A 13,114-nucleotide genomic window follows, 5' to 3' on the forward strand; every position below is an offset into this window, starting at 1 on the left:
TACACTGGCTCATAGAAATGTGCGTGGACATTCCTTCACACTGTTTTTTCCCCCCTACATTACACTGCTACAGAAATAGAATGAGCAGGTCATAATATTAGAAACTGATGAATTTTTCTATCATACAAGCAGCTGAAGTCCTGTTACAGGTTTACTGTGGAATGTAAAGAGACTGGGTAATTTTCAGTTACAGGATTTCAGGTACTTTTAATCATTTTATTAATGAAAGATTCTAATGCCTTCTGTCTGGCATGCACTTGTTTTGCAACTTTCCTGTAAATGACTTCAAACTTTTTAAACTTAACATCAATCTATAAATGAACACATTTGACAAGTATATTACCCAACCCAAATCAAGTATGGCCATCTAGTGGTCAGTGGGTCATATACATCTCCTAAAATGATTTTTACATGGGCTATGAAGAGCCTGGGACGTTCCTTGGAGCACAGTTATAATCTCATGGTAGGAAAATCACTTCTACCTTCTACTCTATAAGAGCCTTCTATAATCTGGTAACTCCAAGGTTATGGACAAAACCCCTATGAGATAGGTGGGCCTGCAAGGGAGCAACTGGCCCAAATGGAATTTCCATGGCTGAGGATGGCCATGAACCTGGAATTCAGTTCCCATAATCCACATCCAATATAGCTGAGTGCTTTGGGAAAGTATTTCCTAATTGGACTACCAGCATTAAAAAGGAGCTATCTATAGTTGTACTTATTTCACCTTTAAATCTGAAGGCACTTGAAATAGAGTGTTAGGGAGCAGGCAGTCTTAACTGTATAGAGTTTTATAGGTTAAAACAAGCATATTACATTATCATATTATCACCAAGAGAAAGAGGAATCAGTAAGATTCTTCAGTATTGAGAAGTGACTTGAGCACTAGCACAAGGATAATTCCAACTACCACTGTTCCTAATTATCTTTATTTCTGCCATCTTGAAATGCTTAAAAGAAATTGTGAGGAAACCCTAGCTGCCCCAGGTCTTGCTTCAACAAAAATCTCTTAACTCCTACTCAACAGAAAAGGAAGGGAAAGAAAAGGTTGGAATGGGGGGAATTTAAGCATCTCTTCTCAGGCTGAAGAGAAGTAGGACAGTTACCAAACTCTTGTCAATTTCAGCATTGCTCCTTTACTTGGACTTCTCAGTGGGACTGCTAAGCTGTGAAAGCTAGGATTTCCCTTACAGGTCTTGAAGCTCAAGAGCTTGAAGGAGTGAGATTCAGTCCTTCACTGTCAACATTGTCAGAACACAGAGGCTTAGAACAGCGTTTAGACTAGTGTGAATCTCTGTGTGGAAACATCCTAAGTATCAATAAGTGCTGACCATCACCCCAGGTGATGGAGTATGGAACTACTGCAGCCATGTTGTGAAGTGCCAGAAACTGATATTGATGCTCCATGTGGTGAAATACTGAACCGGAGGCTGCAGCATTGTGTAACGAAGTCTTAAGATTTGCCTACAGATCATCCAGGCCCATTCAAGGACATGAAGTATAAAATGTTCTTGTCATAGATTTTGTAGGCTTACTTTTTGGTCTTGTTTTGTAATCCAGTTCTACCTTTTGGTTTGTCTTCCAATCCTAATTGCTCTTCAGGCCGACCTTTATGATTTCATACTGGCTGGAACTGTGGTTCAATATACCTGGGGAATATCAGTGTGGGGAAGGTTTACACTGGATGCTGTTCCTCCATACAACCTTGCCCTATGCCCAATTCAGCAAGCTGGCCTAGAACTTGAACATAATGGGCTTAGACTAAAAAAGAAGAAAAGAAAAATATTTCAAGGGAAGCCATAAGGCATTCTGCTGTGAATAGCAATAGTAAAGTGGGAATTGTCACTAAGTTTTCTCTCACAGGGTCTTTCCCAATAAATCCAACTACAGAATAGTCTTGTATAATTCTATATTCTAAATTATTCTTCTGGGGAGTGCTTTTGTTTAAGAGAGTATTTTTAACAACATCAGAAAGCCTCTGCTTCATCTGATATTAGTGTTTAATGGAGGCACACAAAATAAAGCTAGGGTGGGCTCCATCAGGAAAAAAAATGGTTATGCAGGTGAGGATGGGGGAGGGTGCTGGGGATTGCTTGCATGATCCATTAATAAGAAACAGTTTGGCATACTAGATCACTAAAGCATGGCTGATCTTGAAGCCCAAACCCACACATTCTTCATTTTTATTTCCCAGCCTTCTGGAATTTTGGTGTATGCAAACAAAAGAGAGGAACTAGCTAATTAAAGCTCTGGAAGTAAATTTAATGTTGATAAAATCTGAAATAGGATTAAAACATTGGATTCACAGGAGAAGACCCTTCCTAATGGCAGGGCAAAAATAAGCACATGCTCGTCTTTCTCATGAGAGTAGATGTTTATAAGTTACTGGGACAGGATGTTCCAAAAATGCATATAATATACACATATCTAACTCCTTAATGTTTTGTCCTGGTGCATTCCTTCGGCAACTCACATGACACCCATAGGTTCACAGGAATATTGCTAAAACAATTCATCTGAATGTGGCAACGTATATTTGCTGAGTTGCTACTCAGGATATTTCCTTGTATCCTATTTTCTTACTGCCAATCATAAAGCTGCACAATCTGATTTTTTTGGTGTTGTGCAATTCCAGTTTAGATTGCATCCAACACATTCCAGTCAATCCTTACATCCAGGTGAGAGCAAGCGTACGTGCCACTTAGTTCAGCTAGCAAAAATATAGCTTGTTGTTTATTTATTAAACATCAGCAAACATCTAAAATAGAAAATTGGCAAAATAAGACACAAGGCAAACAAAAGCAGGGAGAAAGAATCATAAACAATAGGCAAGAATGTTCAGTTTCTATATATCTCTCTTTAAATTTTCCAGAGCCACTGGACCAATACTGTGACCAAATTTTCCAGAGCTACTGGAAATAATACTGTGGGTAATTAGCATGGACAATCCCAAAGGAAGTGCCTTTTGATTATTCCAGCCTTAGCTCTTTTATCTACATATTGGCAGCAGAACAGAGATGAAAGTAGGGCACCAAGTGATCCTTCCTCTATTCTGCACCATGAAAGAAACAATTTGTGTATCCAACATTTGGTCCATGAGTAGCACCCAGAGGGAGGTGCCATGATATTGTGATTTTTATGAGACAAAGGGAGATGATTACATATAATACATTTAATGTTAATTAAATGTAAATATAAATTGGTCCTGGCTTTACCAATTTTTTGATGTATGGATTCCAGATGACTACTCAAGATTAACTGAGGCCTATCTGAAAACAAGTGTGCCTCCTTGACTAAGATGAAGGTTTTGGGGGCATCCTCCTGTCTCTGACATTTCAGAAGGAAATTAGTGTAATATTCCTGACCTTTGTCCCTTGTTACCAACATTTTCCAGGGAAGATAAGCGAAAATTATCTATATGGTGGGTTTTTTTTAATGAAAAATCTTTTGTCCAGAGTTTTTACATTCAAATTATTATAACGTTGGATGAGATCAGATAGTTGATACATCTCTAATTGTCATGTAGCACTTTTGTATATATCCTTTGATGTTGCTGGAGAGCAGCAGCTCAGTCTTCCGCTGTATTTTGGGTGAAAAACTTAACGTATCTGTTTATAGGCTTAAAAAAATTAATGAACTTGACAGTTCCCCAATAACAAATAAGATCTTGGTTCCTCCTACTTAACTATTCCTTGACCAATTGTTCCATCAACTGCAATCCTTTGTTTAAAAATCGAATAACCCCCCAAACAATGTATTATCTGACCTATGTACATCTGCCCATATCTGACAAAGATGAAAAAGTAAACTTACAGTTTCTCCTTTTCTGGTCTTCTCATCCTCAACAGATTACCTTACTAAATGACTTTGCTTGGAGGCCAAAGAAGCATGAAACAGCTTTAGAAGATTTCCAGAAGCATATCTATGTTAGTCTGTAGTAGCAAAAACCACCATCTCCTTTGGCACCTTAAAAACTAACAAATTCATTGAGGCATACAATTTTGTGGACTAAAGCCCTGCTGGTCAGATGTTACAGGATTCTTGGCTTAAGACATTTGATGGTAACCAGTAAACCTTTGTCTTGATTGTGTATCTAACTGAATGTAGTAATATGTGCTTTAAAAAAATCTTGGTGAGAGCACTTTCAAAAACACATTTCTGTTGTTTCAAGGAAATTATTTGTTAGCTTCTTTTCTTTTCAGGTTTTCTGTACCATTTATCTGAGAAGCTAATATATCAATACACACAGTGAGAGTGATATATATTTAGAGATAAAATCTCTCCTGACCAACTTTGTTATAGATTTCTTTTTTTTTTCATTCAACTTGTCACAGTTTCTGTTTCATGCTGTTTTCTTTATTTGACTTCCAGCTTTGAAAAAAAGAAAAAAATTGCTCTGAAACTTCTACTGGCATTTCAATTTGCTCATACACTGTATCTTTCTAGATTGATGTATATTGGTCCCTCTCTCCCCCCTCATATGGAGCATTTTCCCAATTAGGCAATTAAGCCAGCCTTCCCTGATGTCCCATTCATTTTATACTTTGAGAAGACTATGAAGATTAGGAAGAAAGAAAACTTAAAAAGATATATTACAAAAACCACAGAGGAATGAAGAAAAGGTAAAGCAAGTGTTAATGGAAAAGCAAGTAAGATATTACAGTAATATTGTCATTCTTGGATCCAAATTATGTCTACTTTTCATTTTATAGTTTACTGATGGAATGTTATTAGAACATTAATGTGTTGGTTTTACATATGGTGGATGTTGGAGGAGGTCTTGGTCTCATGTTTATTCCACCATTCACCCTTAATCTGAAATATGAATGTGTTCTCTTGTGCGTAAACTTTCCATAATTATAATGTAATAAATCTCATCTGCCCAGAAAAAATAGTTGAACAGGAACCAGTTATGAGAAATCTGCCTTGAAATTTCTCGAAGATCTTCTGAAAAAGAGGCTTCTGTTCTGGTATGTTATTTCTCTCCAATTTTTATTGGTGGTATATGGTTAATATTGGGTGTGCATCTTTCAATCACCCCAAAGTTTTCCCAGCTGCCCTCTCTTCCTTTTAAAAATGCCTTCCCTTGGGATTTAATGGAAGTATGGAAACCCAGGGAGGCTGCACACACTGGAGAAAAGATTATGCAGTGAGAGCTAGAACAGAATACATCCTTTGCCATTCATTATTAAATTAAAGCAAAACACCAAACATCCATCATGACAATTTCCCAGAATCTCATATCTGAAATACATTTTAAAAGCAATTGTTCTTTCATTAGACCGAGTAGCAACTAATTTTTTAAAAAGTGGATTTTTGTTTCTCTATGGCACTAAGCAAAAGTCGATGTGCTTATATCAGAACCTGTTGGCTGTATTGAAACAAGAGGGTAAAGAATAACTCCATATGCCAGTGTGTTTAACAGGATTTAAAATTTAGGATTTATACTGAAACACAGAAGATAATTAAATTAAAATAGTTCAATGTCAACCAGGGTATACCAATCACTTCAACGAGACTAGCATATTCATCCTGGATTAGTCACAAGTACTTTCACACTAAGATTTAGAGCTGAGATATAGTCATGATTAGATGGCTTGTCAATGAACCTATACGCATCTTAAATTGTTTAACAATTGCATTGTATTGAGTGGTGATGCATTAGTCAGTGGATTACTCCTTTTAGCAGAACATTTTGAAGCCTGCTTTTAAATGTTTGAACTGAGGTAGCTGCTATATTATCCTCAGTGTCCTTGTTGCTTGCAATTCCTTTTTATGTATCAAGTAAATGTTAGTTGTATTCCTTTGCACATAAGCCAGAAATTCTTGGATTCTGAGCATGAATGCCTTATTTTTATATAATGTCTTTCATTCTGTCACTGTCCGTAAAAGTTTGTGTAGAATTAAGAACACATTTCATTTTAAGTGCAGATAATATTAAAGAAGGAAGGAGTATGTACAACATCTCAAAAAGACTTCTCACAGCTTTTGAATTATAAATGTTGACTTAAAAAAGCATTTGGTATAGAGAGGGTAAGACAACTGAAATGCAACTGAATCTACATATGTGGAATAGTAGAATCCTGAGACTGTACATTAGTGTGTTCTATTTTAGATTGCATAGGAAGCAGGCCACATGCAATGTTTCCCATGGAAAATGGGAAAATAAGTCCTTGAAAGCAGAAATCTAGCATATCAAAGTGAACAGCTGCCTAGATGGTATCATGCATAAATACAGTTTGTACATTATGACTGATGACCAACTCTACCTCCTTTTCATACAACTAAGAAAAAATAATAAAACCTTCTTACTGCATAATTAGAGGCTGCAATTGTTTGGCTATAATAGGGCAGAAATGGAAGCAAATAAACAATTACAAAATCTTGACAAAAACCAATCCAATATAACAACTGTATAAAAAGTGCCATATATTTAGCATTTCCTCTTTTTACAGTGTATGCAGTGTATATAGGTCCATTTGTGTGTTTTAACACAAGATTTGATGAAAAAATTGCCTCTAGGTTGGGTGTACATTCTCTCCCTCTGTGTGAATTCTACTGTCATTTTCACCTTCAGACAAATATAGTTTCAAAATACTTGACTAATTGTCTTGAAGTTCAAATAACTTTAAAGGCTTTTCAGGAGTTAAGTATGATAAAACAATTCAATTTGTATCAGATTTCAGAAACTTTACACAGATTGTATCTGTTGATTGTTCTTGAAACTGTCACTCATATTTTGGTATGACTTAAGCCTCACAGCTATATAAAATTGTGGAAGCTATTTATTACAAATGCTTCTTCACTGTTTCACTGAATAAAATAATTACAAAACATGCTTTTAAATCACTCTGCTCAATTCTAAGATGGTTGTCTAATATAAACAACAGCCAAAGGGAGGTCAATGAATACCATATGTGAAATATTATGGATAAGACAGAAATATATTTTGTTCTCTCTGACTCCTCTTACCCTGTTTCTCAACCATCTACTATTTAAGTATGAAGATACATTTCCTCAATTCAAGGAAAGGGAAGACTTTATTGAGTGACTTGTGAACATCCCAGATATACATAGTAATAATTTTATAGCACAGGAGCTGTCCATGCAAGGTGAACAAGAAACAAGAAACATGACTCATGATTCATTTAACTTCTGAATCAACCATATTTTAAAAATATTAAAAATTCCACATCTGTGTTGGCTAATACTTCTATTACAGCAACTCAAATTCACAAAACAGTGTGCAAGTTTTTTACCCTACATCGGTCCTCTTGTATAAAGGGTGGTGTAGACAGTCCTAAGCTGGAGAAACATTAGATGGTGTACAAGGTTAAAAAATACAATTAAAACCAAGTTGAGTATGATCAGTAATTTATATTATTTACTTATTTATTTATCATATTTTTATCACTGCCCATCTCCCCCACACGGGGGACCCTGGGCGGTTCACAATAAAAACAGTTAAAATTCAATAAAATCATAAATAATATCAATAAGCAATAAATACCAATATAAAATACAATAAAATCCAAGTGACGGCAGATCTAATTCAACCCATGATGGAATAAGACCAGCCCCAGCAGAACTAGGGAACCAACCATCCTCAAGAATGGCTCTTCCTCTCCCCACTCCAAGCATGGGGTCACAACCAGGTTTTCAACTGTTTTCTGAAGTCCAAAAGGGAGGGGGCTAGTGATATAAAAAATCAGTTCTTTGCATCAACTGGTAGAGTTCACATCTCCTGCCTGAAGCCCTGAAATGCTGCTAAAAATACAGTATTGGTAATGAGAGATCAAAACAGCTAGTGCTTTATCTTGATTTAAAGTTACGTTCCCAATAAATTACTATATCTAGCTTTCAAGTTAAGATATCAGATTGCTAGTATTTCACAGAATCCTAGAATTGAATCCAACTTCCTCTCAGTGGAGGAATCCAAATTTCCTCCATAAATATAAAGCTATTGTAAAGACACAATCTTATGGTATCTTAAAGACCGACATAGTTATCACTAAATCACTGAATGTGCAATAACAAATTAAAGTGTCCCTTTTAAGACTCTGTTCTTTTTGCTGCAAGGGACAAACAGGGCTCTTCTCTTTAAAACACTTCAAAATACAGGGAAAGGAGAAAATGCACAATACAGGGAAGGAGAAAAATGTAATAACCGCCTTTCCTTATTTATTTGTGGACTAACTTAGCATCCCAATATGGCTTATGAAATCCAAAGTAAAGGTACACCTTTAAACACATGCAGACTGTCAGAAGGAATATTTGAAGGGCACCGAAGGCAGATTCTTCTAGGGGAGTTTGAAAAGGAGTAGTACAAAAGTACCATTAAGCTCCTGCTTCTTCTTCAGCACTAATAAAAAACAGTTAGGAGAGGATTGTGATCCTCTGATAGGTAGCTGTAAAGGAAGGTATGGCCTCTGTTCAAGTATTTGCAGTTAGATCTGGCAGAACCCTTGGAATGGACTGAGTTTAGGTATACAGGATTTGTTATTTCATTTTCTGTTTATTCAGTTCCTGAATATTCAGGTTCCACTCACCAAAACGTAATGCAAACCAAATCAAATTATCACTACAAATTAAAGTGTTAGGAACCCAGAAATCTGTTCTGAGCCAGAAACTGAACTGAAGGAAGTCACAATTCTTCCTTACAAAACGGCAGTCCAAGATACTTCCAGCTTGCTTCATTTCAACTGTACAGTTAGGCAATTCTTTCTTCTCCTTTTCCTATTTCTGTTCTAGTTCAGGTCTGACAGTCTACTGTTGATCTATTGCAAATCACCTTGTATTTAGCCAAGTCTTTTTCCTGTCTCCTTCTGCTCTACAATATTTTCCAGTACAGACAAGGGTAGGTGGCAACTGAAAGATATGTTGGGAGAAGCTTGTAGCGGTCAAGGCACCAGGCTAGAAACCGGGAGACCATGAGTTCCAGTCTGGCCTTAGGCACAAAGCCAGCTGGGTGACCTTGGGCCGGTCACTCTCTCTCAACCCTAGTAAGGAGGCAATGGCAAACCACTTCTGAAAAACTTGCAGAGAAAACTGCAGGGACTAGTCCAGGCGGTTGCCAGGAGTCAGCACTTACTCGAAGACTGTGTGTGTGTGTCTCTGTGTGAGTTTTAATAGCTGAATAGGAATGATGCAGATTATTACTCCTTGCCTTTCATTGCTTACATTTTATAATCAGATGTGGTCAGAATAAGTGCAACACCCTGTCTGTTTGCCTGCAGCCTATATAATTGACAAACACTTAGGGATGAGTTCCACCAGTCCCTTGACATTTTCCAGAATAAGTTTAACTAGAAACAAACCCCATTTTTTATTAACTTCAATGGGATTTCAACTGCTACTAAGTATTTGAAGTTCCAGTGAAAACTGAACAAATTTGTGTTTGCCTGTGTGAGTGACAGAGGCAGAGTGCCTGCTTTTTCTTCTTTCTCTTCCTCCTCCTGATCTAAACGTGCAAAAATTTCCACACGTTTTGTTGGGTTGGGCAGAGCTCCGGACCAGCCTGAGACAATGTTCTGGGATGACCAAGTCTAGCCGTCCTGAATCAGTTAGACAAAGAGCGGGATGAAAAGACCCTCGCAATTATTCACCCTCAGTCGCTATCCTCCAGATTTATCGGGAGACGTCAGCTTGAGGGAAGGCGCTCCCCGCGCCAGGCGCCGTCTTCCAGGGCAGGGAGCTGCAAGGGACCCGAGAGCACGGGAGGTTGGAAAGAAGGTGCCGGATGGGACGGAGGATGGTGAGGAATGGGCTCAGGAATGAGTCAGCTCCCCTCCCTGTCACTCCACGGCTCCGGGGGGCGGAGGAAGAGAGAACTCCACGGGTGAAGCTATAAAAGCGGAGGGGGCAGAAGGCGAGCAGAGGAGAAGGAGGCTGCCGGGGACGGGCGGACTAAGGGGGCGCGGGGGGGCGGGCTCAACGCATGGCAAGCTGATCGCCCGATCGTCGCTCCAAGTCTTTCATCTGCCTGCTGTCGGGATGCCCCGGACCAGCGAGCGGAAGGTGGAAGGCCGACTGGATTCTTAGACAGCGAGCGAGCGAGCTGTCAGTCCTCGCTCGCCAGGCCAGTCCTCGCTCGGAGCAGATCTGGGTTGAATTTGTCCCGCGGCAAGAGGCGGCGTGGACGCGGGAAGCGATCCAGGACTGCTTCCTGCCCTCGAAGTCCCAGCCGAGCTTCGCGGGTGGGAGGCTTCCTCCCCGGCTTCAGCCGCCGCCTCCCGCCCGGGACCGGGTCTCCGTCTCTCTCCTTTCCTCCGCGACTGGCTCTCCTGCCGAGAAGGAGGGGGGCGCCCATCATGCCTCCCCGAAGACCTTGATCAGGAGCCCTGCCCTTCGTTTGCGCTCCTCCGACGGCCGGAGGGGCTTGTCTCCCTCGCCGACGCCTGGGGTTTGCAGAAACTGCGCCGCGCAGCCCAGCCCCGGGAAGGAAGACGCCTAGGAAGAGGGCAGAGACGATCATGCAGAGCTGGACCAAGTTCTCCTCCCGCCCTCTCCTCTTCCTAGCCGCGCTCTTGGTGGTGGAGAGCTCCCAGCTCGACGGCACGAAGGCGAACGCGATCAAGGCCACCCTCATGGGCGAGGCGCCGACGCAGGCGGCCAACAGGTCGGCCGCCTTCCACCAAGGACTGCCTCTGGGGAGCGGCAAGAAAGGCAAGCTCTTGGGCCAGGGGGGGAAAGGCCTCAAGCATTATCACCGGCAAGGCGAGGTAAGGTGCCCCCGCGTCGCCCGGGACTTCCCTCCTTCTCGCTTCCTTCCAGACGGGTCTAGCAAGGACTGGACCACAGGGCGCAGATCTAGGGCTCCACGCTTTGGGGACGGGCAGGAATCGCAGCTGAATGGTAAATCGTGGACAGGTGGCCTTGGCAAATGGCAAGGAAGAGGGGAAGGTTAGGCCAGGAAGGCAGGGGTACCTCGTCCAAGGTCCCCTGCAAGTAATGATGTCCTTCCTTCCTCATCTCCTTGCAGCTGAACTATCAATAACCTTGGATATGTACCTGTATAGGTTCCTCAAGAAGGTAATCATAACCATAGTTGGTGATATAAGATTTGTATCTCACTATCCTACCATTCAGAGGTAGGCTGCTTCTAGAGAGGATCTAATTCTGAAATACTTCTTGGACAATAATAGTAAAGGTAGCATGAATGGAGGGTTGAAGAGTCAATTTCTCCAGTTACTAGTACTCTGTGGACATCTGGTTTCAGCGGTAATTGACAATGATGATTATATTACTATTATGACCACCAAAGGGTCATTTGTCATGAATTTGTTGTTTGTAGAAAAAATGCACCAAGATTGAAAAGGAAGTGCAAAAATTGTAACGTTTCAAATGAAAAACAATGTGGACAATAGGTTAGCTTTGGGAAGATCACAGCCAGGACTTTTCAGTGTAGTCTTTAAACTCAAAATTGGGGGAGGAGGGATAGCATTTAAAATAAAGATAAATTAATAGAACATTCTATACTCTTCCCATTGTAGATGAAAGTGGAAGTAGTAAATTTCAAATTAGAAACCAGCAAGCCCAGTTCCCCAAGGAGCAGGAGATTCCTCCCTTCCCGTGAGGAATTATTAATTGGATGTGAGATGGAACTTTTTCAATCTCCTCCAGTAATACTAGCTCCAAACCAGAGTTTTAGCATCAGAACAGATGTAACTCCAGAGACCTGTGGCCAGATTTCCCCACAAAAACTTAGAAGCAGCTGTGGAAATGAGAAAGAAGAGCTGGAAAAAGGAGTTTTCCATTCTTTCTCTTCTGCTGCTAGCCTGATGATAGAAATAAAGATGGGCAGAATATCCTTTTAATAGGGTAGCCATATTCGTCTCTTGCAACAAAGAGACTTATGGCACTTTAAAAACTAAGAACTTTTTAAGTATAAAAGTTTTATACTGTAGTATAAGATATCAGCTGTGATCCACAGACTTTATGGAATAATGAAGTCATTAATCCTTATGATGCCTCAAAAATCTCTGCTGTTTCTCTAAGATGTCCTGAAGATACGATGTGTTTGACTAGAACTTCTGTGATAACTGGGCTAATGGGTCTTGGTCCAGCCCCAGACATCTGGAGAGCCATAGAAGTGCTTCACTAAGTAGCTTTAATAGGTTTCAATTTTTATTTTAAAAAATCAGGTTAAATAACATCTCCATAAACTTGGTGCTATTTGCGTTCAGAATCCCCCACTCCCCTGCAGCTGCTTTTAAGTTTTTTAAAAAAGTTTTGAGATAACTTGATAACTTGTTAAGTATGCTGGTCAGAAAACTGATAATAGCAAAGATGGCCTTAAGAATAATTCCAAATTTTATATATGTGAATAGTAGGAGGCTATTTCAAGGTCACAAAATAGGCACATGAGATCACAAATTGTCACAGGATCTTTCCCCTTCTGCCTTCTTTTCTCCCCTCTTTTCTCCTCCAATCTGGCTTCTCAGGAGTTGGTTAGAGTCACTGCAACTTTAATTATCTTGACTTGAATGACTGCAGGGTTCCGATTTCACAGGATATAAAAGGTTCTGCTATGCATTTTTATTTTTGAAAGGGAGTGGGACACCTGCATAATTGTCATGTACTCCCATACCCTTGCACTACTGATTCACAAGTTTTCTGAATGGGCAACAAAAAAGCAGGGACAATCAAATAGCTTAGATTCAATTAATGGTCCAAAGGCATCAATTCTGTTCTTAACAGATGTCTTTCAGAAGTTGATATGGGATATGCAACCGATCAGATCCTCATTTTCTTCAATTTAAAAAGTCTAAATAATAGACTCTTATACTGTATATAATTTAGATAAAGTCTGTTATGAAGCAAACATTTCTGGAGGAGATACTGCATCCATCAATTGCTTGATTTTTGGACCATTTCCCAGTCAGTTGATCTCAAATCCATTCGCTAAATGAAAAGACATTTCCTTGACTTCCCGCAAAGATAGAGAAACTGATGTCTGTTTTAATAGGAAGCTATCCAATATATATAGTCATTCAAAACCCCGTTCCCATTAACATGGCAAACAACGTAGCATCCTCAAGCAAGGAAATGCAGAATCCTTCATTCTGAATATTCTATCTGGATGTAGGTAGCATTAATTTGGAGGTTTATATTG

The 13,114-nt window shown here is 39.8% G+C and overlaps 1 protein-coding gene across 1 annotated transcript in view; it reads left to right on the forward strand.

The window, feature by feature from the left end:
- Positions 1-9,889: 9,889 nt before the first annotated feature.
- DKK2 (dickkopf WNT signaling pathway inhibitor 2) overlaps positions 9,890-13,114 on the forward strand; it is a 58,282-nt gene continuing 55,057 nt past the window's right edge. The window contains exon 1 of the mRNA XM_063310370.1: positions 9,890-10,721. Within this exon, the coding sequence (XP_063166440.1) occupies positions 10,473-10,721 (249 nt within the window). The 5' untranslated portion in view covers positions 9,890-10,472. The remainder of the gene's footprint in view (positions 10,722-13,114) is intronic.

This window comes from Candoia aspera, chromosome 8 (genome assembly GCF_035149785.1).
Source record: "Candoia aspera isolate rCanAsp1 chromosome 8, rCanAsp1.hap2, whole genome shotgun sequence".
NCBI lineage: Eukaryota > Metazoa > Chordata > Lepidosauria > Squamata > Boidae > Candoia > Candoia aspera.